This window comes from Apus apus, chromosome 5 (assembly GCF_020740795.1).
Source record: "Apus apus isolate bApuApu2 chromosome 5, bApuApu2.pri.cur, whole genome shotgun sequence".
NCBI classification, from domain to species: Eukaryota; Metazoa; Chordata; class Aves; order Apodiformes; family Apodidae; genus Apus; species Apus apus.
The window spans coordinates 1186098-1213370 of record NC_067286.1 but is presented as its reverse complement, the minus strand read 5'-3'; the positions used below and the strand labels follow the sequence as shown (position 1 = coordinate 1213370).

The window sequence follows — 27273 nt, the reverse complement described above, 5'->3', positions numbered from 1 at the left end:
AGACGCTCAGGGCCTCCTAAAGGGGCTTCGCAGGGTGGGCGCAGTGGGGTGCTTCCCCCTTGTGCTGCACTGGGCTGGGGCAGGGGTCAGTTTTGGGCCAGGATGGGGTCAGTTTTGGGCCAGGATGGGGTCAGTTTTGGGCCAGGATGGGGTCAGTTTTGGGCCAGGAGAGGGTCAGTTTTGGGCCGGGATAGGGTCAGGTTTGGAAGGAACAGAGTCAGTTTTGGGCCAGGACGGGGTCAGTTTTGGGCCAGGACGGGGTCAGTTTTGGGCCAGGACGGGGTCAGTTTTGGGCCAGGACGGGGTCAGTTTTGGGCCAGGACGGGGTCAGTTTTGGGCCAGGACGGGGTCAGTTTTGGGCCAGGACGGGGTCAGTTTTGGGCCAGGACGGGGTCAGTTTTGGGCCAGGACGGGGTCAGTTTTGGGCCAGGACGGGGTCAGTTTTGGGCCAGGACAGGGTCAGTTTTGGCAGGGATAGGGCCAGAACAGGGTCAGATTTGGCAGGGACAATGGTCAACTTTGGGCCAGGACAGGGTCAGTTTTTGGGCCAGGACAGGGTCAATTTTGGCAGGGACAGGGTCAGTTTTGGGCCAGGATAGGGCCAATTTGGACCGGGACAGGGTCAGTTTGGACCGGGACAGTTCTGGGCCAGGACAGGGTCAGTTCTGGGCCAGGACAGGGTCAGATTTGGGCCAGGACAGGGTTAATCCTGCCAGCAGCCCGTGCCGTGCCATGTTTTGCATCTGTGTCCCAGGCAGTGCTGATAACGTGACTAATTGTTCAGCTTTTGCTGAGCAGTGTTTGCTCAGCCTCAAGGTCTCCAGATGAAGAGGTTTGGGGGGTGTGATGGTTTGGGAGGGGGCACAACCAGACAGACCTGAGCGACCTGGAGGGATGTTCCTTGCTGGCAATAAGAGGGGAAAGAGGCTTTTTGAGGAGGTTTAACCACTTTCTTGCTGGGGAACCTGCTATAGGTGTTGACCTATCCAGCCTTTGATTTTTCTTCTCTCTTCTGTTTCCCTTTCACTTTATAAGCAATTCTTTATTTTTTTTTACCTTCATCCCCAAGTTTCCTTGCTTTTATTCATCCTTTCCTCTTGCTCCATCCCACCTGGGGATTTGGGCAGGGGACCTTGGCTGGGCTGCTGGGAGGAGATGGGGAGGCCTTAGTTTGGGTTTATTTTCTTTTCCTTCTTTTTCCCTTCACTTATTAAACCATCATGATCTTAACCTACAAGTTTTTACTCCTCTCATTGTCCCCTGCCTGCTGGGCAGTGGTGGAAACTGCTGGGAAAAGCAGTGGGAGAGGACAAGCAAGCTGGGAATGTCTGACTTTGTTTGGAAGTGGCTGTGCTCAGCCTGCACACAGGGGAGGCAGAACCTGTGCCGTGTAAAACTTGCAGCCTTTGCCCCAAAACTGAGGGGGTTTCAAGTTTGTGAAGCCTCTGATTTTGGTGAAATGAGGTTTGGAGGTGGCTCTGCTGGTGGTCCTGGAGCCTGGCTTTGGAACAACAGGAACAAGGGACCTTTGGAGTTGGGAACTGAGTGTTCAGGGGCAGCTCTGGCTGCATTTGTAACTTGTTCCCTGTATGGAGCAACATAAAACTTTTTTCCGTGTGGAAGATGGATTGACATCACATTTGCTGTGACCTTTCCTTGTCACATCTGCTTCTGGTGCGTCTTGTCGTGTCCCTTTCCACTCTTGGAGAGTTTCTGCAGTTCCAGGTGGCTTTCCCAAGGGATGACACTGCTGCTGCTGAGCTGCTCTTGGCAGGACTAGTTACTCCCTTGGCCTAGAGCTGTCTTGGAGCAGCTGGTGGGCTTGGAGCCTCCTTCGGGGCTTTAGGAGGGAGAGAGCAACAGTTCTCCCAGAAAATGCCACGTTTTGAAATTCCCTTCACACCTGCTGGGAAGGAGCTGCAGTCGTGGGTTAGCAGGAAGGGGGAAAAAGGACTTTTGGGGATGAAAATTCATCCTGGAGAAAACCCTTTCTTATCAAGCAGCAGCCCCGGGTCACTGGTGCCACTCCTGAGGTTCCTTTGGGTGTTTCCATCCCTGCCTGCTCAGGGTGTGTCCTCTGTGCCTTCCCCTCCAGGAGCTGCTCACCGAGAGCCAGATGCAGTCGGTGTTCACGGATATTGGCAAGATTGACTTCCAGGATCCATCCAACTACTGCAACATTCCCAGCGTGCCCGGCCTGGCTCCCAGCTCCACGGCCTCGGCGGCCTGGCTGAGCAGTGAGGGGGAGGCTCTGTTTGCCCTGCCCTCTGCCCTGGGGGGCATCTTTGTCGTCAAGCTCCCTCCTCCTGACACACCTGGTAAGGAGCAGGATCCAGCTTCCTCCTCAGGAATCTGCTCTGGGTAGCTTCTCTTCCCCTGCCTTTGAGCTGGAGTGGGATTTGGGGAGAGGGGGGGGCGTGTGGTAGAAATTGACTCCACACACAAAAGCTCTTTTGTATCATCCCCACAGCTCTTAAATCATCCCCAAAGTTCTTTTAAATCATCCCCAAACTTCTTTTGTATCATCCCCATGAAGCCCCTTGCTGGTGGCACTCGGTAATTAACTAACGAGCTCTCAGTATTTGCCTTAATCTCCCTTTTCTTCCCAAAGGAGCCATTTCCATTGTGGAATTGAAGCAGAGCTCCGTGATGCAGCGTTTGCTCACCGGCTGGATGCCCACTGCCATCAGGTGAGTGTCTGGCAGCCAATTAAGCAGAACTAATTGAGTCTCTGCCAGCTCCCTCACCCTCCAGTTTGTGGCTGAAGGCAGAGGCAGCTATAAATACTGCCCAAAAGAAGAAAAGTGGGTCACAGGGACCCGCTGCGGGACGGAAGCTGAGAGTGGGACACTGGATTAGCTCCTCTTAACAAGGCCCTGCTGATGCTGTGTCTACCAGTGCGTTGTATCTATAATTGGCCTCCAAGGATTTGCCCAGGATGTGGCTGGCAGCCAGCAGGGATTAAGGATTACAACAGTTCTTGCCCTTGTTCTGAAACGTCCGGCTCCTTCCCGAGCAGCCGAAGTTCCGCGGGGCTGACGCGGATGCTCCCTGTGCAGGGGTTGGGTTTGGAACCATTATGGTGTCTTAGGCCAGGTTGAGATTTGTGGAATCGTTCAGGTTGGAAAAGACCTCTAAGATCATCCAGGCCAACCTGCACCCAGCACCACCGTGCCCACTAAACCATGTCCCCAAGTGAAGTTTTTTGATCACCTCCAGGGATGGTGGCTCCACCCCTGCCCTGGGCAGCCTGACCACTCTTCCAGGAAATAAATTGTTCCTCATATCCAATCTAAACCCCCTCTGGCACAACTTGAGGCCATTTCCTCTTGTCCTATCACCAGTTCCTTGGGAGAAGAAACCAACCCTTAGGCCCTAGTCAGGGCCATCGAAACCCCAGGCCTTGGATCTCCACACTAGGTTGGAATTTCTTTTAAGCTGTTGAAATAAATACCACCTTTTCCAGAGGGGACTGTGGCCTGTCGGATCTGCCTGTCAGCCTCTCTGTCCACTGCCTGGATCATGATGCCTTTCTCTTTGCTCTCTGCCAGGACCACAAGCTTCGGATGTGGTCCTACAAGGTGAGTGAAGCCCAGGATCTGAGGGTCCAAGGGCTGGGAGCTTGGTGTGGATTCGATCCACCCTTAAATCATCTCCACAGCTTCTCCGCGCTGAGATTCAGGGGGATTTGTGGCCTGGTGTGTGTTTGTGGCCACCTTTTTGGGTGAGATTTCTCTCCAGCCAAGCCTTGTGCTGAGGGTGGGAGGCAGGATTAGATTCTGGAGCATTCAGGAAGATGGGTGGGAATGGTTTGGAAGCCCAGGAGAGACACAGATGGATTTGCCACCACTTCAGCCGGAATAGGAGCGTCCTTGTAACACGGCTCCTTGTCAACAAGAAGTTAATAAAGGCTCCGCTCCCGCTTGCCACTTGCTCCAAATACCAGTGCCAAAACTAATGGACTGGCACAACTGCCTTCACGGCTCATCTGCCCTGGAATGTGTGTGCTGGGGGAGGAGGGGAAGCTTCATCCCACGTGCCCAGGCTCTGGAAATCCATGGGAGATAGCACAGGTGAGACAGGGAAAGCCGAAGAGTGGTTCAGGTGCACGTACAGATGCTTTCCTGGCATCCTTTAGGGAAAGATCTGCTCAAGCTTTGGCCAGAAGAGGAAGGGCAGTTTCTCAGTCCTGAATTCTTTCCTCTGCTGCTTTCCCCATCCCCTTTTTTTTTTTTTTTTTCCAATAGGATCAAATGTGCCTGATGGTTGCAGATCTGCTGGAGTTCATGCCGGTCAGCAGGGACCTGCGGCTCGCGGCTGGGACGGGCCACCGGCTGCGTCTGGCCTTCTCCCAGTCCCTGGGGCTCTACCTGGGTGTCTACATGCACGCTCCCAAGCGAGGGCAGGTAGGGAGCAGCAGGAATTGGTGGAAAATAAGTTGTTCTCCTTGGATTTGGCCGAGAAATAGGGAAAAGTTTCGTGTCTGCAGAGAGCAGGATGTTCTGAATAAACATTTTTGCTCTCCAGACGCGGCGGGATACACGTGCCCTCCCCCTGGGAGTGGAAGTCCCTGTGTAACTTAAGCTGAGCAGTGAGGGCCAGGTCGCTTGGTCACCTCCTGTACTGGTAGGATCCCAAAAGCACAGATGTGCCGTGGGAAAAGGGAAGGGCCACAAGGAGCTAAAAGCATGGAAATCTGGATAGGATGTTTCCATCGAGCTCCTGGGAGCCTGCGGAGGCATCGCTGAGCACTGCCAAGTATCCCCTTCTCCAGAAGTCACTGCTTCTTGCCGTGAATACTAAATGTAGCAGGAGGGGAATGATGGCACAGAGCAGTCTCATCTGTTGGACAGCTTACCCTTTCCCTCCTCCAGGGAATTCCCACATGGAGTAGGATCCTGTCATGACTTCTGCTGTCCCACGGGTGCTCTGCTTGTTCCAGGCAGAACACAGAGCTTGCTTTGCCGTGAGATCCCTGAGGATTCGGGGCTTTTCCACCCCAGTCTCCTGGCTTGCCCACGTCATGTTGTCACTAACAGTGGTGGGACATGAGCTCAGGGACCTGGGAGAAGCCCAGCAGGAACTGGGGAGACCCAGCTTCCCCATGACCTGCTGGTTACTGGCTCCACCCTCCCTTAGCCCACCACTGACCAACTGTTTTTGTAGTTTTGTGTCTTCCAGCTGGTGAGCACTGAGAGCAACCGCTACAGCCTGGACCACATCTCCTCCCTCTTCTCCTCACAGGTGAGTGAGTGCCAGGGAATAAAGGAAGAAAACAAACCTCTTCCCAATAGTATAATGATTGGAGGGAATGTTTTGCTGAAGGTGAATGTGTGCTCTGCCTCTCTGCTAGGAGACTCTGGTTGACTTTGCCTTAACCTCAGCTGAGATCTGGGCACTGTGGCACAATGAAGAGAACCAAACCGTGGTGAAATACATCAACTTTGAGCAGTGAGTCTCTGCACTGAGTCCTCAGCCACCATCACCACAGAGGGGGAAACTGCCAGCAGGGCCAGGGAGGGGATTATCTCCTTTTACTTGGCTCTCACAAAACCCCACCTGGAGCCCCCAATATAAGAAGGACATGGAGCTCATGGAGAGTGTCCAGAGGAGGCCACAAAGATGATCCGAGGGCTGGAGCAGCTCAGCTCTGGAGCTCAGCTCCCAGCTCAGGCTGGGAGAGTTGGGGTGTTCAGCCTGGAGAAGAGAAGGCTCCAGGGAGACCTTAGAGCACCTTCCAGTGCCTGAAGGGGCTCCAGGAAAGCTGGGGAGGGGCTTGGGACAAGGGCAGGGAGGGATGAGACAAGGAGGAACAGTTTTGAGCAGAAAGAAGGGAGATTTCTATTGGATATTTGGAATAAAATCTTGGCTGTGAGGATGGTGAGACCTTGGGCCAGGTTGCCCAGGGAAGCTGTGGCTGCCCCATCCCTGGCAGTGTTGAAGGGCAGGTTGGATGGGGCTTGGAGCAGCCTGGGCTGGTGGGAGGTGTCCCTGCCCATGGCAGAGGGAGTTGGAACTGGGTTATCTTTAATGTCCCCTCCAACCCAAACCATTCCATGATTCTATGATCCTGCTCATTAAAACATGGATCCAGCTCCTCTGCTCTTCTGTCCTGCTTTGCTGGCTGGACATGCAGCATTCCATGATTCTTCCTGTTTCAGTTCTGCTGTCAAGTGCACAATCTTTTCCTCCAGCACAGTTTACAGGGATTTTTTTAAACTGTTTTTTTGTTCAGCTTTATAACAAAGCTACAACTTGGCTGCAGGAATGTGAAAAATGTCCAAAGCTGGGCGGGAGGTTCCCTGGGAGCAGAGTGTGCTGGGAGCATGTCTGAGGGAAAGGCTGTGCCTCCCCAGCAGCTCCTTCAAATCATGCTGAGCAGGTCTCTTCCAAGGAAGATCATGCTTTGAGGAGACCAGTGATCTGAAAACCATGAAGCTGAGAGGGCAGATTTGGGGTGAAAAAAATGCTGTGGGTGTGCAGCAAGAGTCAGCCTGAGAAAGGGCTGCTTGGTCAGCACGTGTGATGGGGAGAACATTGATAGAAATGAAGGAACCCAACTTGTTCTGTTAGCTCAGGGCTGGGGCTGTCACCATCGAGCTCTCCTGGATAAATCTGTCACTTGTCACTGCTCAAAGCCCCTTTCAACCAGATCTAAGGGGCTGGGTTTGCTGGGGAAAGGGACAGGTTTGGTCCGGGTGGCTGCTCCTGGATGGGCTGCAGCACAAAGCTGATCTGGGGTTTGTTTTTCCTTCCAGGAATGTGGCGGGCCAGTGGAACCAGGTCTTTGTGCAGCCACTGCCTGAGGAGGAGGTGACAGTTCGACCTGACCAGGACCCCAGGGTGAGTCGGCTGGAAAACAGCAGCAAGGAGCAGTGAAGCTTCCCTGCCCGGGAGGAGAACAAGGCAGCTCAAGCGTGCAAATTGCATCGATATAGTCTTAAAATTAGTGCCAATTAAAGGGAACAACCTGTGTCACCACAGCACCAAAGTGTGGTTGTGAAGCCAGAAGCTGAGGGGTGAGGAGGATTTCGAGTCAGTCAGGAGAGAGGCCCTGGACACAGATCCAGAGGGTGCGGGAAGTGTCTGCAGTCCCAGGAACTGTGAAGAGGAGAGCTTGGAGCAGGGTGTGGGTGTGAACTGAGGCTGGAGAGAAATCCAAGTCCAGGGAATGAGTGAGAATTGAAGGAAGGAGCACAGCTGTATCCTAAATCCTCTCCTCCTGCCTTGATTTATCCACAGATTGTGATCCTTTTCTCTTTGCAGGAAACCTACCTGGAGTATCTCTTCACGCCTGGCCGGTTCTCCAACGCAGCCATCCAGAAAGCTTTACAGGTTGGTGAGAGGGCCTTGGGTGCTCTCTGTGTTCAGCTTATCCTTCCTGGCTGTGTAGATGTGAGGGAGCAGCATTCCTTGGAGCTCTCAGCAGGCACCAGTTTGCATTTACTGGTTTCCAGACCTGCCGGTGGTCACTGGACCCAGCCAGCAGCCGCTGGGCTGCGCTGCAGTCGGTGCCTGCTAGTGGTGAGAGGCAGAGTCTGGCTTCCAGAGGGTGTTTTCCTGTGGGACAGCAGGTTCCTGAGCTTGTTTTGCACATCCTGCTGCTTCAGCCAGGCACAGGGAGACTCCCAGCCCACTGTGGGTCTGTTTCTCAGCATGGACCCCTCAGGTCTGGGCAGGTAGTAGGGGCAGAGCAAGGCAGCATGTGGGGACTTTTCTGGAAAAATGGAAAAGCCAAAATTCCAAAGCTCTGATCATTTTTTATTCTTTGTGTTGCAACATCACAGAGTCCTGTAGCAAGGTGCAAGAGAGCTGCTGGGAAGGTGTGCAGCCCTTCTTTCCTTGCATCCCAGTGCACTTGCCTGCCTGGAGGCTTCCTCCATTTCCACAGGACACTGGCACTACACCCACTTAGCCCACATTCAGCCAGCCCTTTTTTTTCATACTTTTGTCCCCAGAAGCTACAGCTGATGCTCTCATGTTTGCTTTACCTCTACTCCATACCCCTGGACCTTCAGGATTTGCCTTAAAGTAAAAGTTTCCTGTGCTGCTTCCCAGATCTTTTCCCAAGGAACTGAGAGACACATGGATCTGACATGGGAGGAGTTAAAAAAAGAGGTGACCTTGGCCGTGGAAAGTGAGGTGAGATATTTTTGTCCTTGTGCTCTTTTCTTCCTACATCATTGCACTGGGATGGTTAAATGAGATGCAGTGTGCCCCCAAGGCCCCATTTTGTCCTTCATGTCTTCAAAAGGAATGATACAACTTTAAAAAGAGTACAAATCTTCATCCTTCCTGCCTGGCTTTTCCATTCCCTCTTCTTTTTTTGGAGACTTCCCTTCTTTCTCAGTGTTCTGCCTCTGCTCTTTGCATGGAGCATGAAAAGCATGGAGCAACAGAAGAAAACCTGCTTAGGGAACCCATCTGAGCTGTATTTATCTGAAGTCTTCACTACCTGTATTCACCCAAAATCATGTCTTCTCCACCTGTATTTCTCTGAAATCTAGTTCCAGGGCAGCGTGACAGAGTATGAGTGCTCACCAGAGGAGTTCTGGCAGCTTCAGGTGGAGTTCTGGTCCAAGTTCTATGCCTGCTGCCTTCAGTACCAGGAAGCCCTCTCACGGCCCCTGGCCTTGCACTTGAACCCCTACAGCAGCATGGTGTGCCTGCTGAAGAAGGTGAGGTGGTCATCTCCTGGGGAGGAGTTCTTCTGATGGAGGTGTGGATTTGGGAAGCTCAAAGAAGGGCTTTCTCCTCCACTTTTCCAGGGCTCCCTGTCTTTCCTGGTGCCCTGCTCCTTGGTGGACCATCTCTACCTGCTCTCCAATGAGCACCTCCTGACTGAGGACGACGCTGCCATCTTTGACGGTAAGTGGGGAGACCTGGAGGTCTTTGGTTGTTGGAGACTGAAACACTAGGGAAAGCCCTGGGGCAGAAGGATATGGGAGTTTCCACAGTGGCCTCTGGAGGTGCTCCTGACTCCATAGTTCTCTACATGGAGATAGTTCCCTCATCTTGGCATGTTCAGGCAGTTGGGTTTGGTGAAACCTGCCGTTGTGCTCACGCCAGCAGTTGGAAAATGGGGGCGAGGCTGCAACTCTGCTGTGACTGGTTTCAGCTCACTTAAAAAAGGAAGAATTCCAGATTTCAGGCTGCTTGTGGCAGGGGCAGGACCTGCACTGGTGAATCCTTTGCCCTTTGTAGCTTCATAAACTCCTGGTGAACTGGTGTCACCTTCATGCCTGCCCTCTGGGACAGATCTGCCGGGCTGGAGCTCCACAACATCCCTGCGCTGGTGGGGAGATCAGGATGCAGCTCTAGTGTTTCTGACCAGCAAACAATTCCCTTCCATGACAAACAAGGAGGAGACTTGTGATCCTCCAAGCACCCTGGGCTCAGCCACCCCCCTCTGCAGTCTCAGTTTGTAGTGAAATGGTTTTGTATCCAGGTTTTTGTGTCAGCTCTGGAGTGGGGACTGTCCCGTTTCTTGTCCCCGGGCAGTAAATGCCAGCGTACACAGAAGTTGTCACTAAGGTTGTCCCCACAGTGCCCTCTGTGCTGTGCTGGCTGTGGGCTGACATTGCACAAGAGAAAGGCAACGGAAAATGTTACTTAAGCTCCACTTTTCATGCTCGAGTGATTCTTTTATATATATATATTTATAAAAGAGACTTGTCATCCGTTGGGTTGAGCTGTTTCTGGCTCGAGAGTCAGGGGAGCTGTAGGGCTGGGCTGGGGAGGCTCACAGCTCCTGCCCACAGTTTCAAACTTCTCAAAAAACACCCCTTGATTGGAAAACAGGGATTGAAACCCAACCGAACTTCCAGATCACTTCTAAGAACGTGAAAATCCCCTGGAGGCTGGAAGGGGTGGTGCTGCAGATGGATCCTTGCTGGAAGGAGAGTGCTCGGTGGAGCTCAGCCATCTGAGCTCTTTGCTCTGGGGCTTTTTTGCTCTTCCACTGCACTAATTACTTCCTTTCAACCTGGGGCTGAAGCAAGTCCCTCAGAGGGAATCTCATTGTTTTCTTCTTGCATTTTACTTTCCAAATAATAACAGCCCAAATCTTTCCCTTGTCAGCTCCCAGGTTTTAATTCAGCCTCAGCAGTTAGCAGGGAGGGGTCGATTTGACTGAAGACCAATTTGCTGCTAGTAATTAGCTGACAGGAGCTGAACTAACTGGTTTTTGAATGGTCTTCCCACCTTCCCTTTGAAATCTCTTGTAAATATACAGTTAGATTCTTTCATTACAGATTTGGAGATGTCTCGTGATGTTGTCTGTCTTGTCCAGTGCCTTCGACTGATCGGAGAATCAATTTCCATGGAAATGGCATTCATCATGGAAATGGCTTGTTCCCGCCTCCAGCCTCCAGAAAAGGCTGCAGAGCAGATCATGGAGGACTTGATAGCTAATGACACGTAAGGAGATGTTTTTCCAGAAGGAGGGAGATGTCTTTGTAGAAGGAAGGAGGTGTTTTTGCAGCAGCTTCCCTGCGGGGAAGCCCAGATGGCTGGGCAGGGATTCCCTGGAGCTGGCTTTGATAGGCATCAAAGTGCTTTTTGGGATGTGCAGGCTCTGCCTGTGCTGGAGGAGACTTTTCCAGATCCTCTTGGTGACAAGAGTGTGGGTATTGATGTTTCCTCCAGGACCCCCCTTTGCTGTTGCCTGGCCCCCTCCTGAAAAGGCATTTTGGGGTTTCTCAGGTGAGATGGAGCAGAAGAGGAACAAGTTCCTCTTAGGTGCTTGTTGCAGTGGGAGAAGCAAGTGCCTGCAGGGCCTAGGTTGAGGTCAGAGCCTTGGTCAAGCCCTGTGGTTACTGTGCTCACCTCCCAGATCATTCCCTGTGGAATGCCAGCTATCTGCCTGGCATTTCCTGGTTGCCTGAGGGAGTGGAATAAATAAACCCGAGTCCTTGCAGGCGCTGTAATAAAATCCCAGCCAGAAGAGGATTCCCATCAGGAACATGCAGGCTGATCCTCCTAGGGAGGATTAGTTCAGGAGGAAAGGGAGCCCTCTTGAGTTTAAACTCTTCATCTTGCTGGTTATGATGATTTTTTTTCCTTTTGCAGGGAGAATGTGCTGGAGGAAATACACAGCAAACTGCAGGAGATCCGGAACCCCATCCATGCCATGGGAGTGCTCATCCGGGAGATGGACTACGAGACAGACACCGACCTGGAGAGAGGTGACAGCTCCACGGGGGGAGCCTGGGGGCTGGAGAAGGGTGAGGTTTCTGGTCGGTCTAGTTTCCTGCCCTTATCCAGGTGGTTTTCCTCTTCCAGCTCCTCACCTGGGCGTGCGCATGAGCCTCACCCAGCTGTACGGCAGCGGGACGGCGGTGGCCGTGGTGTGCGGGGGGGTCTCCAAGGTTGCCTCCCTTCGTTTCCTCATCTGTCGGGACCTCTTGATCCTCCAACAGCTGCTGCTGCGGCTCGGGGACCCTGTGAGTACATCCCTGGAAGCTGCCAGCTCTGCTCTTTGAACGTTGGGATCTGGGGTTCTGCTGGTGCCAGGCTTGGAGCTTCCCACACAACAACAGAGGCTGTTTCAACCAGCCCCAGGCTTGGGTGAAGCCTTCTTCTCTTCTCCAGCAGCTTTTGGGGCCTGCAAGGAAGCTAGGGAGAGGCTTTTGACAACGGCAGGGAGTGATAGGACAAGGGGAGGTGGTTTTAAACTGAAAGAGGGGAGATTTAGGTTGGACATAAGGAAGAAACTCTTCTCTCCGAGGGTGGTGAGACCCTAGCCCAGGTTGCCCAGAGAATTGTGGGTGTCCCACCCCTGGAAGTGTTCAAAGGCACGTTGAAACTTGGAGGAACCTGGTCTAGTGGGAGATGTCCCTGCCCATATAGGGGGTTTGTAACTGGGTGATCTTTAAGGTCCCTTCCAACCCAAACCAGTTTGTGATTTGACGATTCTCTGTTTTTATCACCCCAAGCAGAGCAGCAACAGGCTGCACACACCACAACTCCCTCTTTCCACCCCAGGAAGCCAGCCAGGAAGCAGGAAGCAAACCTCTCCTGGTAGGAGGAGGGCATCACTTCCAGCCTCCTGTCTACAACAAGGTGCTGCCTGAGCATGTACCTTTCTCCCAGCTCTTCCCTCCCCCCAAGCCACACACAGCCCAGCAGGCACACACTGCAGCCTGGATCTCCAGAGGTATTTGCCCAGGGGCTGCAGTTCCAGCCCCTGTGAGGCTGTTCCAGCTGGTGGCTCACGTGTTTGTGGTCCTGGTTTGGATCCATCCCGTTGGCCATGTGGCTCCTGGTGGCTTGGGTGGACACAGGGGTGTGGAACAAGGCCCCAGACAAGGGGTGTGTTGTTTAAACCAATATTATTTACCTGGAAACATTAATGCAGAGATTTCTTGGTTGAAGAGAAATCCCCTCCTTCCTGGATAAGGTTGCCCTGGTGGCACTGCAGCAAGGTGCCCTTCTGGAGCCAGGCTCTGCAGACCAGAAGGTGTGTGACCTGCTGCTTCCTCAATGAGGAGCTTCTGCTTTGCCACCTCATGTCCTTTCAAACCATTGGCTACTTTTCCTTCCATGTCACCTGGCCAGGCTTTCCTCAGCTGGAGCACCCAGGGGTGCTGGGCCCTGAGGTGGTCCCTGCAGCGAAGCTGTGGTTTCACTCTGAGTGATGTTACTGCAACAGCACCAAACACCTTTTTCCTGGTGTCCCTGGCACCAGAGGGAAGCACTGAATGTGCACGTGGCTTTTCCTGGCCCAGTTAACCCACCCATTGGTCCTGAGGTGATGCTGTGATTTCCACCAGGATTATCCTGCTGGTCCCCTGGCTGGGCTGAGGGGATTGTTGCCCACCTTGGTGCAGGCAGGAGGGCTGAGCTGAGCCCTTACTGCTGTGCCTGGGGGTTGAGCCAAGCTCTGGTTTCCTTGCAGGTGGTGTTGGGAGTGGGACAGCTCTTCCAGTCCCAGCAGCAGGACCTGCTGCACAGAACCTCTCCCCTGCTGCTCTCCTACTACCTGATCCGCTGGGCCAGCCAGTGCCTGGCGGCCGACGTCCCCATCGACACCCTGTGAGTCTCCCCCACTGCCCCTTCCAGCTGGGAAAGGTTCTCTTTTCCTTTTGAAGCCACCTGAAATGCCCTTCCTGGTAGGAAGAGCTGATGGTTGCTGTGGGAGTGTCACTGTAGAACTCGGGTTGTGCTGGGGGGAGGGTGGTTTTTTTGATTGGGGTTTTTTTTTTTTCCCCTTGGCGTGTTTGGAGCTGCCTCGTGCTGGTCCTGCCTGGCTGTTCTGGGCACCACTGCCTGGGTCAGCCATAGGAGTCATTGAACAATGAGCACAATTAAAGCAGGGGGTGTTTTGTTGCCTTCTCCAACTGATGGCTTTTTCTTCTCCAGGGAATCCAACCTGCAGCATCTCTCCGTGTTGGAGTTAGCAGACACCACTGCTCTGACACCCCACAAGCTGGGTAAGGTGCCCTCAGCTCATCACCTCTCCCTTGGTCACTTAAACCCCTTCCACTCCATGTCCCTGTCACCTGAGGGAGATGCCTCCTACCCTGAGCTGATGGAGTCTGGGATTGAATGACCCTGCATTACCTGGAGATGTTTGTTGTGCTGGCCACCAAAAAACAGTGACAACTGTGTGTCATGTAGCTTTGGACTTGGGCCAGAGACATGGATCTTCTCAGCCTGAGGGGGATGAGAAGGCCTTGCTCAGCCAAATGAAATTCTGTAGTATGAGGGTGGGGAGACACTGGCACAGGGTGCCCAGGGAAGCTGTGGCTGCCCCATCCCTGGCAGTGTTCAAGGGCAGATTGGATGGGGCTTGGAGCAACCTGGTCTGGTGGGAGGTGTCCCTGCCCATGCAGCAGGGTGGAACTAGATGATTTTTAAGGTCCCTTCCAACCAAAACCATTCCATTCTTCTAGGAGCTGTTATTAATTCTGGAGCTCACGGCTCACTCCCCTGCATTGCAGTGGCTGTGGGAGGGCAGAGCAGGTCTCTCCTGCTCCTGAGCCTTTACCCCACAACAAGCAGGAGCAGCAGCAGGTCAGAAGTGAGAGAATATAAAATACTTCCCCAAAACACACGTGTGCTCTGCAGTTCAGACCTCAGTGTTGCTCACAGCCAGTACCTCAAGAGGGAAATTGCTTCTGATGATTTGTTCACATGTCAAAGTCTGGCTGCAGAAATGTGCCCTGTCTTGGGGGAGAAATCCTAACAGGGAAGAATACCAGGCAGCCTAATTCAGAGGCTGTGTACCTTGAAGTGCTTACAGAGGGAGGTGGAGAGTGGGGTAGGGGAGAGAATGCTCAGGTAAGAGCCTGCTGGGAGGAACCTGTGGGGCTGAGCCACCTCTGAGCAGCGGAAGTGGGTGACAAAGAGGGAGCAGTGCCTGGTGTGGAGGGCTGTAAGCTGGGGCAGAATTTCCTCTGCCTGCTGACCAGCCTGGGGCATTTGTGCTGGTCATAAAGCCAGCTGAGGTTTTCAGAGTCCCAGCTCCCCTGGAATGAGGGGCTGGGCTTGGGGGAGGGTGAGTGGCCTCAGCGTAAATGTCAGCCCATGAAAGTGAAATTGAAAACATCCTTTGTCTGTGCTGGTGTCGTGGGTTGGCTCTTGGCCTGTGTGTGAGGAAAGGCCTGTTGGGCCCCCCTGTGCTTCAGGAAAAATATGTGGAACGTCAGGAAGGTGGAAAGGAGGTGGCAGCCTGGGGAGAGGCGTCGGGAACAGTTGGCTCCAGGGGGACTGGAGTGCTGAGGGGGCTGGGATGAGGAGGGAGGGGTTGGAGCTGAGCTGGATCAGCACTGGCACAGCCCTGCCCTGCCAGGCACTCCGTGGGGCTGGGAAGCTGCAGCTGGGCTGTGAAGAGCACGGCTGGAGAGAGAGCACAGCCCTTCTTGTTGGTGTTCTAATTGAGCTGTGGTTAATAAACACAGCAGCGTGTGGCTCTTTGATCTCCTGCTGCTCCCCCTGACAGAACCAGACGGCAAGAGAAATCCAAAACCAACAAGTTGGAGGGTTGAACGTGCTTTGTGTTTTGCTCTGACTTGATCCCCAGTGTTGGGGTGGGTGAGCAGGGCACAGTGCAGGGAGCCTGGGACCCTCTGCTCAGTGATTCTTTTAACTTCTCTTTTGTAGTATCCGGCCCTCAAACAATTGTGGAGCTCTTCTTTCAGGAAGTGGCCAGAAAGCACATCATTTCTCGACTCTTCTTGCAACCAAACACTTCTTTGGCTGAGACAAGTTTGAACTGGCCCCATCTCTTCACTGCTGTGGTGACTGACTTTCTGCCCCTCCTGTATCCTTGGCTGTGATCCTGTAGATTGCATCCCAATCCTGAGTTTCCATCCGTGGGAAGAGGGCTGGGGCTAGCAGAGGGGTCATGGTGGTAGCCCATGGAGTGCTTGGGGACTATACTGGCCATCATCACCACCAAGCCTCCCAGAGTTCCAAGATCAATGTTTTCCACACCCAAATTCTGAAGATAAGTCTTGCAAACAAGTGACTGCTGTTAGTGCTAATGGGATTTGTGGGTATTTTAAGATTTCCCAAAATCAGACCCTTTTAGGTGCACGGTAAAGGATTTGGAGTTCTTGACTTTGAGCCCCTTGAGCTTTAGCAACTTGCCTTGGCAAGGTGGAGATCTGGAAGGGTAACAGGCTTTGGGCAGTTATGGATTAGATAGAGTAATGGTTTTGTTCTAATATGGATAAATCTCATTACAAATTAAATGACTTGTACAAAGAGCAGTTTAATCTTCTCTCCTTTCCCCCCACAAGCTGAATGCCAGAGGCACACTGGCTTTCAGACTAGTTCTCCAGGTTCTCCAGACTGGATTGTCCTCTTTTCCTTAACTTTGGCTCAGATGGCCCAGCAATCCCAGCTTCCTCTTCCCAGAGTGCCTGATGGGGAGCTGTCAGTACACCCAGCTCCAGGTGAGTGCTTCCCTCTGGCTCTCTCCCAGCAGGTGGAAAGGGAAGAGTTAAAAAAAATCTCTCTTGTAACCATCTCAGCACAGGGAACAAATTGTAAGGTAGCAAATATCTTCCTCCTGCATCCCTCTCATTCCCTGGGGTGTCCACCTGTGCTAACCAGGGCTTCTGGCTAAATAGAAATTGCTGCAGAAGATGGAATAATTGAGGGTGGTGGTTTTGTGCATTTCCTCTTTCACCTGTTTTCAAGAAAATCCAGGCGTAAGTGCTTGGGATTACTGTGTGCCCTTCTTGTGGAGGAGTCCAGCCTGCCAGGGGTTCATAGAGCCATGGAATGGTTTGGATTGGAAGGGACCTTAAAGATGATCCAGTCCCGCCCCTGCATGGGCAGGGACACCTCCCACCAGTCCAGGCTGCTCCAAGCCCCATCCAACCTGCCCTTCAACACTGCCAGGGATGGGGCAGCCACAGCTTCTCTGGGCAACCTGGGCCAGGGTCTCACCACCCTCAGAGTGAAGAATTTCCTCCTAAATTCCTGAAGTCCCTCCCCAGCTTTCCTGGAGCCCCTTCAGGCACTGGAAGGTGCTCCAAGGTCTCCCTGGAGCCTTCTCTTCTCCAGGCTGAACACCCCAACTCTCCCAGCCTGTCTCCAGAGCAGTGCTGCTCCTGCCCTTGGATCGTCTCTGTGGCCTCCTCTGGACTCTCTCCATGAGCCCCCTGTCCTCCTTACATTGGGGGCTCCAGAACTGAACACAGCTCTCCAGGTGGGCTCTCAAGAGAGCCAAATAAAGGGGGACAACCCCCTCCCTGGCCCTGCTGCCCACACTCCTCTTGACACAGCCCAAGACACAGTTGGTTTCTGTGCTGCCAGCCCACGGCACCAGCTCCTGTTGCCCTTCTTGTTGGCTTGTCCAGCAGCCTGGTCCTTTGTGCAAGGAATATTTTTGTGGAGCTTATTTAAATACCTGAGCAAGCCCCTAATCCAGCAGCTGCTGTGGGACCTGGGGCTTCCAGCCCTGCCTTCAGCCCAGCAGCAGAAGTGCTGCTTCAGGGAGGGCTCGTCTCTTTCTGAAATGAAATGACTACTTCAAAAACGTTGCCAGAAACATCCATCCTGTTTCCAGCCCCGGCTGCACTCCCAGCATCCTGGCAGCAGGGCCAGGGAGCTGCCTGGTCCCAGCTGTCCCCACGCAGTGCTGCTCCACCACACCAGCTGTTTCCTCACATCCCTCCCTGTGCCCTCCAGGGCCCCGGGAGCCGCAGCCGCTCGTGCCCCAGTTCCGAGCGGCACCGTCCGTGTCTGCAGCGCCACGTGACGCGGTTCTTCCCTCACCAGGGGCACACAGGGCTGGTGTTACATGCTGTTGTGTTGGGGTTTTTTTCCTCCCTGTGCTGAGCAGGCTCTTTTCTTCTCTCAGTCCCTTTCACCTGGGGGCTGAACCTCTTCCTTTTGTCTTCACGTGGCTGCTGAGAAGAACGTCAAATCCATTGAGCTTTTGAGCCAGGAAATGCCAGGAGGGTTTGGGCAGCCTCCTCCTGCCATGTGTGCACAGGGTTTTGAATCTCCTCTCGTTGCTTTCGCCTCACTTGTGTCTCACCTCCAGGAGATCCCAGAGACTTTTCTCTCTGCCTCCTCCTCCCTGCTACCTTCTATCAGGCTTCCTGATCCCAGTCAGTCACGTATACTTGGGATTAAGTGCGTTGACCTCAGGGAACTGACGCTGGGTTTGCTGTGAGAGTGAGCAGGGTGGTGACCCAAATAGAGGTGGACAATAGAGGATGCACCTGTGAGTAACTGGTGGGCATGGAGAAGCTCTAGTGACCAGAGCACTAGCCTGGGACAAGGGCCAAACCTCTCCTTGTTGCTTACTCTGTGTGACAAGCTGTTAAACCAGCCTAGGGTGGGATGGATCTGGATCTGGCTGATCCAGGCAGGGATTCCAGGCTCAGGGGATCTGTTGCCACGTGGCTTTGAGCAGACCTGTGGTTGGGGGAGGTGAGGCATGTGTGAAGATTCAGGATGGCTGGAGAAACGTTGGCTTTACCTGTGGGTCCTGGCTTCTCCTCCTTTCCTGCTGGGTCCCAGGGCCCTGCTAGTGGGACATCTCTGCTTCTCCAAGTAGGAAGAGCATACTCCACTCTCCCAGGCACAAGGGATGCCAGCTTTGGAGTTGTCACCGTGCCTCCTGGCTGCTCCTCAATAGGTGATGACACTTTGCAGCCCTTATATCAGCCTGGCAGAGCAGGCAGGGGGCCAGGTTGAATCTGTGTTGTGGATTAATTTGCAGTTCGTTGCTGTGAGCCCTGCTCTTCCTTGGCTGCTCTCCTAAGTCCTGCTTTGCTGGGTCTCCTGCTGCCTTCACACACGCCTGCTCCTGCTCAGGCTCTGTGCCTCCTGAAAGGGGGTTGGAGTGAGGAGGGGTCAGCCTCTTCTCCCTCCTAAGAAGTGATAAGAGGAAATGGCCCCAGGTTGCTCAGGGAAGCTTTAGATTGCATCTTGAGAGAAATTTCTTTACTGGAAGAGTGGTCAAGTGTTGGAACAAGCTGCCCAGGGCAGGATTTGAGCCACCACCCCTGGAAGTGTTCAGAAAATGTGTAGATGTGGCACTTGGGGACATGGTTTAGTGGGCACGGTGGTGTTGGGTTGATGGAGTGGATGGTCTTAGAGGTCATTTACAACCTTAATGATTCTGTGTCTATTCAAAGCAAGTTGTTCCCCAGGAATGTGTGAGAGGTCTCTGCCCATCCATGCACCGAGGGGACTTTGAGGGGAGAAGAGTGGGATCTGTGTGAGCACTGCAGCTGAGTGAGCCACCAAATGAACACTTTGGTGTTGGAGACCTAACCCTGCCTCTGCTCTGGGGTTCCTGCAGGTCGCACGTGAGCTCTGACCTGAGTAGAACCTCCCATTCCTCCTGTTCCCTCTAGGAATACATCCGCCTGCTGCAGCCCTGGTGCCACGTGAACATGGGCTCCTGCCGCTTCATGATGGGCCGCTGCTACCTGGTGATGGGGGAGGCACACAAGGTAAGGCCCTACTCTCCTCCTCTGCAAGTTCTCCTTCACTCAGGGCCAGCAGGTTTTGGACAGTGGAGCTGGATGGAGCAGCCCTGTCCTCTCCCTGACTGGCTGGGTCAGTGCCCCAGGGGACACACACCCAGCTGCTTTCTGGTCTGCTTCCAGGCTTTGGATTGTTTCTGCCAAGCAGCCTCAGAGGTGGGAAGAGAAGAGTTCTTGGACAGGCTGATCCAACCTGAGGAGGGGGAGATGGTCTCCACTCCACGCCTGCAGTACTACAACAAGGTATAAACCAAGGAAGTCAGCACCAAGTCCTTCCACAGAGAATTCCTTGTTCCCAGCTCTCAGGGAAGTGACTTGAGACTGAGAAAACAGACTCTGAGGAAGTGAAACCTCAGCATGGTCTATTTACTTTCTTTGGAGGGTGATGACAAGGTGACTGGTGTAAAAGCTTGGTGCTTTCCACCTCTTAGCTTCCCAAAAGCAGAGGGCTTTGGTATCCAGCAGAAAAAGGTGGGATGAGATCCAGCTGCTGGAGGCAGAAGCCAGACATGTCTGGGCTCGATGGAAGATGCTGCTCAAGGGGAAAGTTGTTCAGCTTTGAGGCAAATTAAAATGTCTTTAAATTGAGATAGCATCTTTGGTTTTGCATCATACCATTGTTCAGACTGGCTGAACCTTGGAGCTTGGACCCAGGCTCATTTTTAAAGGGATTCCTGGATTTTAAAATCCATGAAACACAAAGGTTGTTGGGTGCGCTTCGAGGGAGAACATCTCTGTCTCACACAGCTCTGTGTGTGCTTGAGAACTGAATCATTTATCTCTCTGTCACTGGACTTTATTGTAACCATCAGTGCTAAAATGTGTCAGAAAACTCACACGTGCAGAGCTGAGCCCTCCAGAAGAGCTTTAGCCTGGACCTGTTATCCTGGGGTTTGGTTCAGATCTCTGCAACTTAGCCAAATCTTTCCTTTTCCAGTGGCAAAAACCTTTTGACTGCTTTTAGGGTTAGTAGGAGCAGGAGTAGCTCTTAATTCAAACAAACAAGAGCCCTTGCCAGCCCAACTCATTCCTCAGTGCTGCTGCAGCCCACGTTGTCTTCTCCAGGTTCTGCGCTTGTTGGACATGGTGGGTTTGCCAGAGTTGGTCATCCAGCTGGCCACCTTGGCCATCATGGAATCTGCAGATGACTGGAGGAGCCAGGTACTTCCTTTGCATCAAGATGTTCCTTTGGGGACCTTCCCTGGGCTTTTATTTTCAGCCATATAACTCAAAATATGCTGCTTTGTGCCCTTTTGGTGTTTCCAGGCTATGTTGAGGACTTGCATCTTCAAACATCACTTGGATTTGGGACACAACAGTGAAGCATACGTGGCCTTAACACAAAACCCAGATCCCAGCAGGTAGGGGGCAGTTTTACACCTATAAACTTGCTTGTCTCAGAGGTCTGTGAAACAGTTTTCCCATCAAACTGAAAGGAAAAGGTGGCACCTTTGGATGGGCCATGGCTGCTGTGGGCAGCCTGTGTGAAGCTGTGTTTGAAAAAGCCCTCTTCATTTTTGTAAGAACAGCTGGAGTCTGTGCTTTCCCAAAGGAGGAAACTGGGAGGGGGGGGAAAGCTGGTTCAGGGAAGAGCCAAAAGAAAAAAAAGGCTAAATGATCCTTTTTTGGTGTTGTATCTTGAAAAGCTGTAGCAGTCCAGCCAGTTTAGTTTGGTAAGGAAAAGACTTGGAGTTGGATTTTCAGCCTGAGGACCCTCTGGGAAGTGAACAAATGTCAAGGAAATGGCCTCAAGCTGCACCAGGAGAGGTTTAGATTGGATATTAGGAAAAAATTCCTCACCCAAAGGGTTGTCAGGCTCTGGCCCAGGCTGCCCTGGGCAGGGGGGAGTCCCCATCCCTGGAGGGGCCTCCAAGCTGTGTAGATCATTCCATGATTCTATGCACTGTGTAGAGGAAGCTTCCCCCCAGCAGAGGAGGATGTGATGAACAGGAATGCCTGGAATAGGTGTTCAGAGAAGGAGGAATGCATTGGGATGGAGGCTGAAGAAAAGCTTACCAAATAGAGCTGAGGGAGGGAGACTGTCCCTCTGAGAGACCTTTGCAGAGGATCCCTGCTGCCCAGGATCTCCATTTCCAGCACAGGAGAAGTCTGAAGGGACTTCTTGGTCCAGGAAAAAAAAAAAAACCCTAGGGAGAGCTCATCAGAAAGCAGCGTGGGTTTGTTCCTGCTCCTTCAGGCAGTTCCATCCCTCTCCACAGGCAGCTGGACTGTCTACGCCAGCTAGTGGTGGTTCTCTGCGAGCGCTCCCAGCTCCAGGACCTGGTGGAGTTTCCCTACATCAACCTGGACAACGAGGTAATCGGGGCTCAACCCTCCTGACGAGGTCCTGGGGGTCTGGACTGGGGGGGGGCATAACCTCTCTCCTGAAAGGGGTTGCCCAGCCGTTGGAGCCTCTGGTGTCCCCGCAGGTGGTGGGGATCATCGAGTCGCACGCTCGAGCCGTGGACCTGATGACCCACAACTACTACGAGCTGCTCTACGCTTTCCATGTCTACCGCAACAACTACCGCAAGGGTGAGGCCAAGGAGGGGGTCCCCCCGCTTCCTGGGACACCCCTTCCCTGCTCCTGGCTGAGCCTGCTCCCCTCTCTCCCCTCAGCTGGGACGGTGATGTTTGAGTACGGGATGCGGCTGGGCCGGGAGGTGCGGACGCTGCGGGGGCTCCAGAAGCAGGGGAATTGTTTCCTTGCTGCCATCAACTGCCTGCGCCTGATCCGCCCCCAGTACGCCTGGATAGTGCAGCCAGCATCAGGAGCTGTGGTAGGGAGTGGTGCTGAGCTCAGCTCTGACCTCAGCTGCTGCCTGGGGGGGGGTGCTTCCCAAATCCTTCCTGATCTGAGGAGCAGAGGTTGCTGGCTGCCTCCACCTGCTGCCTTCGTCTTCTTGGGCTGCTTGTGCAGCACCATCCTGCCCTGCTCCTCAGTCCCACCCATCACCCCTGTGTCACTGCCCCTTTGGGTGGAGGCAGGACAGCTTTTGGGATGGGAGTGGGGTGTATCTCTCACCTTTTTGGGGAGTCTGAACAGCCGGAATACCAGTCAAGAAGGGGATCATTGGCACGTGGTTTGTGTTTCAGACCTGTTTGTGGGGAGGTGGTGACTGCAGCCTGATCTGCTGCTCTGCCCTGCTTCTGGTAGCGAGAGATAAGAGTAACCTGAGCCACCCAGTGGCTGTAGGGCTTTCCTGATTCAAATCCAGGCTTGAAACAGTTAGAGAGCTGCAATTCGGGCTGTAGCAGATTTGTCCTTTGGAAACCAGGTGGGCATAAACACTCCTCTCTGCTTTTTCCTGCAAGTATGAACGTCCAGGAGCATCCCCGAAGAGAAGCCACGATGGGGAGTGCACAGCTGTCCCCAGTAAGTGCCCAGTCCTGGTCCTTATTGTGCTTCCACAGCCTCTCCCCTGGCCTCAGAGCTCTTGCTGTTCCCTTGTGAGCTGAGGGATGGTTCAGGGCAGCTCTCACCTCTGTCATATCAATAATTTGAGGGGGATTTTAGCATATGCCTGGCAGGTAGAGCAGCAGCTGTTACCACACATGAGATAACATCTCAGAGGAGGAATCAAGGTTTGTGTCAAGGAGATGGGCACAGTTCAAGGCAGCAAAACCTCTCCTGTGGTGCTTTTTGTGGTACGACTCCTCTGAGGACAGCAGAGAGGTGTAAACAAGGCCTTTTCAGAACACTGGGAGCCCTTTGTGTCCATCTCCTGCAGCAACTCGCCAAATCGAGATCCTGGAGCTGGAGGATTTGGAGAGGGAAAGTGTCCTGGCCCGGATCCGGCTGACTCTGGTGCAGCACGACCTGTCAACAGCAGCTGTGGCAGGTAAGGGGGACATAGCAGGGCCACCTCTCCCTTCCCTCAGGTTTTCTTTGCTCCTTGCAGCACTTTTGAGTCACAGCTCAGCTGAGGAAGCAGCAATTTTGTTCTGACCCAGAGGCCAGAACCTGGCCCAGTGTTCAATGACCCTTTCAGTGAGGAACATGCTCCCAAGATCCAATCTAAACCTCCCCTGGTGCAACTTGAGGCCATTTCCTCCTGTCCCATCCCTTGTTCCTTGGGAGCACAGCCCAACCCCCCTGGCTCCAACCTCCTCTCAGGCAGCTGCAGAGAGTGAGAAGGTCTCCCCTCAGCCTCCTGTGATCTGTGAGATGAGAATAAGTGATAATGGGAGTCGAAAGTTTTGTGCAAGGAAGGAGTTTTAAGGATGTGGCTGGTGTCTTGGGCACAAACCTGGTCCTCCTTCCCTGCAGGCAACTCTACTCCTGAGGAAACTCTTGCTCTCCTGATCCGGGCCGGCCTCTTCGACACTGCTGTCACTCTGTGCCAAACGTTCAAGCTGTCCTTGACACCCATCTTTGAGGGACTCACTTTCAAGTAGGTGGCCAGCTTCTCTTCCCTCCTCAGGCTTGGGGAGTTGTGCCCTGTATGGGGCCTGGCAGGGCCTGCAGCTCCCCGGGGTCAGGAGCCAGCACTGTCCTGACCTGTCTGCTGGCCATGCCCAGGCTCCTGCTTTGTGGGTGTGAGGTGGATCTTGCTCTTCACACCTAAAAAAGGAAAAAAAAAAAAAGGGAGCCAGGTAGTGGAGGGATGAGGTTTGTCCCTGGTCTCAGGGGATAGGTGGCATCTGGCAGCTGTAAGTGGTGCCAGCCCAGGCACAACCATCATCTGGAGACCTATGTGGTGAGCAGGGTTGTGCCACAGTCCTGCTGGTGCTCCATGAGCTGCTCCCAGATTTGTAGGAGCTGTTGAGTAGCTCATAAATAGTGGTGGGCAGTCTGCATGCCTCATCTTCCTCACCTCTCTGACCTTCCAGAAGATGCATCGTGCCTGCTCAGGAGCTCTGCTGTGCCCTGTTCCTCTGGCTGGATACCCAGAGGACACCTCTTGCCCAAACCCGGGCCCTAGAGCTCCCACCAGAGTCATTATTCATTCCTTTCTGGCACTTGCAGCAGCTCAGCAATCACCACCAGCTTCCTGTTCCTGCCCAGCCAGCCAGTTCCTGGCTCAGTTCCTTGGGCAGTCTTGCCAGGGGTGGCTTCAACACTGGCTGCAGGGGGCAGGGCAGAGGAGGGGGCTCCAGGGGCACCCACCTTTGCAACCCCTCTGTCCTGCAGGTGCATCAAGCTGCAGCTGGGAGGGGAGGCAGCTCAGGCAGAGGCCTGGGACTGGCTGGCTGCAAACCAGCTCTCCACCCTGGTTACCACCAAAGAGTCCAGGTAGGTCCTGGGGAGAAGAGTGGAGGTGATAGGGACACTTTTGGAGCCTTGCAGGAATCCTGAGGGTCACAGGCTGCTGATAAAAGGGCCTTAAAGTGGAGCTGTGGGACTGGGACTGTGGGAGAGAGCAGGGCTTCCCTGCCACCCCCATGCTCTCTTGTCCTGATTTTAACCCCAGGGGGGGAGGGAACAGGAAAAGTAAAGGCAGAGAGACTCGTGGGGTGAGATACAGACCCTTTAATAATTGAAATAAAGCAGTGATAGTAATAATAAGAAGTGTAAATGAGCCACGTGTAGTGTCAGTGCTCACTGCCTGCTGAGCAACCCCCAGCCCAGCCCTGACTGCAATCCCACAAGGGAGAAAAGCCCCAAAACCCCCATCCTGGGAAGCGGGGAGGGCTTCCCACCAACCCTCACCATCCACTGAGCGTGACGTTGTGCGTGATCCGGAACATCCCGCTGGCTCTGCCTCCCTCCCACCTGCCTCTCATCCCAAATCCCAAACCACCTCCCAAACCCAGCTCTGTTCTAGCCACTCAGAAGAAACTGAGCTCTACCCCAGCTGGGAGGGCAGAGGCAACACCTTGAGCCTGAGCAGGGGAACAGGGTGCCCTGGGGCAGGTGGTGGCCTGGCAGACAGTGACCGGGGCTGCTTGGCGCGGATCCTGAGGGAAAATCCTGTCCTTGCAGCGCCACGGATGAAGCCTGGCGGCTGCTCTCAGCCTATTTGGAGCATCACCCATCCCAGAACAGCCTGTACCATCGCTGTGTCATCAACAAGCTCCTGGCCCATGGGATCCCTCTGCCCAACTGGCTCATCAACAGCTACAAGGTGAGTTCAGCACTTTGCACGCGCCAAAAAGAAAAAAACCACCTCCGAGGTTTTCCTGGAGTTATCAGAGCATCTTGGCTTCCACAGCCACCTCCTCGTTAGGCAGCCATGTCCTCCTGATATCCATCTAAGCCATTTAGGTTGGAGAGTGGGAAAAATGTCTCTACTCAAAGAGTGGTCAAGTGTTGGAACGAGCTGGCCAAGGCCGGGGTGGAGTCACCATAGAATCATGGAATGGGTTGGGTTGAAAGGGAACTTGAAGATCATTTAGATCCAACCCCCCTGCGTGGGCAGGGACACCTCCCACTAGACCAGGTTGCTCCAAGCCCCATCCAACCTGCCCCAGGGCAGCCACAGCTTCCCTGGACAACCTGTTCCAGGTTCTCCCCACCCTCACAGGAAATAATTTCTTCCTAATGTCTTAATTTAAATCATCCCCCCTTACAGTTTAAAACCATCTCCCCTTGTCCTGTAACTCCCTGCTCTTGTCCAGAGTCCCTCTTCAGGCATGGGAAGGTGCTCAAAGGTCTCCTCAGAGCTTTCTCTTCTCCAGGCTGAACCATCCCCAGAGCTGTTAAAAACGTGTGGCACTTGGGGTGATGGTTTAGTGGGCAGGGTGGTGTTGGGTTGGCGCTTGGACTTCATGATCTTGGAGGTCTTTTCCAACCTTAATGATTCAATGATTAGAAGGTTCACCCTCACCTTTATTCCCAGCTCCAGGAAAACCTGACAGATGCTTTGTGCCCATTACAGAGGCTCAGGGCAGGTTCCTCTTGGCATCGTGGTGGCTCCTGGGCATGTTCCCTGGCTGATTTTTCCCCTCTTTGCTCACAGAAGGTGGATGCTGCCGAGCTCCTGCGGCTCTACCTGAATTATGACCTGCTGGAGGAGGCAGTGGAGCTGGTCCTGGAGTATGTGGATGCTGTGCTGGGCAAAGGGCACCAGTATTTTGGAATTGAGGTGGGCCTGGGGACCCTTCCTTGGGGCAGTTCCTGCTTGGGGTTTGGGTGTTGTGCCCCATGATTTGGTGCTTCACAGATGTGGATAAACCCACCCTAGAGAGATGACCTCTCAGTGAGACCTTGGGGGGTGTTGGGATATTGTGGTTGGGAGCTCTTCCTCACTGTGAGGAGCATTTCTGCTCGATCTTGTGACACGAGGGTTCCTCTCCCCTCCAGTTCCCCCTGTCAGCCACAGCCCCCATGGTGTGGTTGCCCTACACTGCCATCGACCAGCTGCTCCGGGCCCTGCAGGAGAGCTCCGCCAACCATCACAACGTCGTGGTAGGTCACCAACACCCCACCGAGGGGTGACAGGGAGGGAAGTGGTGGTGATGGGGCGGGAGAGTGGGCACTCTCCTCTCTTGACACCTGCTCTGCCCCCCCCTGGCCCAGCTCTACCAGAAGCTGCAGGAGAAGATGGAGGACTACCAGCAGAAGGTCAGCGTGGCCACCCGGGACCGCCTGTACCGCCGGAGCTAGCGGCAGCCCTGTCACCCAGGTGGCCTTGGCCACCACCTCGGGATGGTGCTGGCTCCAGGTGACAGCCCCAGAGCTGACACTGTCCCCCCACCCTGTGCCAGCTCAGCCCCTGGTGCCGTTTTTACCCATTTTTGGCCGATTTTGTTTTTTTTTCCGCAAGGATCCGGTTGGGGGAGGCGGGTGCACCTTGGCTGTGTCACCCTGCTGTCCCCGTCCCCTCGGTTGTGGGGTGATGAGCAGAGCTGTGGGGTGTGACCAGCACCCTGGCGGGTCCCCTGGCTCTCCCCCACCCCAGACAGCGGCCCCCTGGGGTGCTGCTTTGTATTTATTTGTGGTGGGTTTGGATGAACTCCAATAAATGGCGGCGTTGATACAGGGCGGTGTTGGGGCTGGGGGAGGGAAAGGGCTGGATCCAGCACCTCCGGACCCGTAGGGCAAAGCTTGAGGGTGGGAGGGGGCTCTAGGCTGGGGCTATGGGGTGGGAGGGGGCTGTGGGGTGGGGCTGTGGGGCAGGGCGGGAGGGGGCTCTAGGATGGGGCTGTGGGGTGGGAGGGGGCCCTGGGGTAGGGCTGTGGGGCAGGAGGGGGCTGTAGGGCAGGGCTGGGGGGTGGGAGGGGGCTGGGGGGCGGGGCTGTGGGGCAGGAGGGGGCTCTAGGGGGGGGCTGTGGGGCGGGAGGGGGCTGTAGGGCAGGGCTGGGGGGTGGGAGGGGGCTGTGGGGCAGGAGGGGGCTGTGGGGTGGGGCTGTGGGGCAGGACTGGGGGGCA

General features: G+C 54.1%; 1 protein-coding gene across 1 annotated transcript; it reads left to right on the top strand.

Moving 5' to 3' along the window:
- The first annotated feature begins 1875 nt into the window (after window positions 1-1875).
- On the top strand, window positions 1876-26881 carry NUP160 (nucleoporin 160). The gene is made up of 34 exons (XM_051620943.1): window positions 1876-1929; window positions 2096-2318; window positions 2612-2690; window positions 3467-3581; window positions 4248-4406; window positions 5167-5244; window positions 5354-5451; window positions 6759-6843; window positions 7267-7335; window positions 8059-8142; window positions 8508-8678; window positions 8769-8868; window positions 10254-10419; window positions 11071-11186; window positions 11284-11444; window positions 12899-13035; window positions 13363-13433; window positions 15106-15265; window positions 15833-15902; window positions 18828-18926; window positions 19083-19202; window positions 20025-20120; window positions 20226-20320; window positions 21179-21275; window positions 21389-21494; window positions 21579-21739; window positions 22275-22335; window positions 22691-22801; window positions 23230-23353; window positions 24094-24195; window positions 24886-25027; window positions 25862-25987; window positions 26206-26310; window positions 26422-26881. The coding sequence occupies exons 1-34, from the start codon at window positions 1876-1878 to the stop codon at window positions 26506-26508; spliced, it is 3828 nt and encodes a 1275-aa protein (XP_051476903.1). The 3' UTR covers window positions 26509-26881.
- The last annotated feature ends 392 nt before the right edge of the window (window positions 26882-27273 follow it).

Bases quoted from the DNA above. Each gene is read 5' to 3' on its own strand.
- NUP160 (XM_051620943.1), top strand. From the start codon at position 1,876: ATGCCACGTTTTGAAATTCCCTTCACACCTGCTGGGAAGGAGCTGCAG. The intron at 7,336-8,058 runs GTTGGTGAGAGG...GCTGCTTCCCAG, and splicing joins CCATCCAGAAAGCTTTACAG to ATCTTTTCCCAAGGAACTGA. The intron at 24,196-24,885 runs GTAGGTCCTGGG...CTGTCCTTGCAG, and splicing joins GTTACCACCAAAGAGTCCAG to CGCCACGGATGAAGCCTGGC.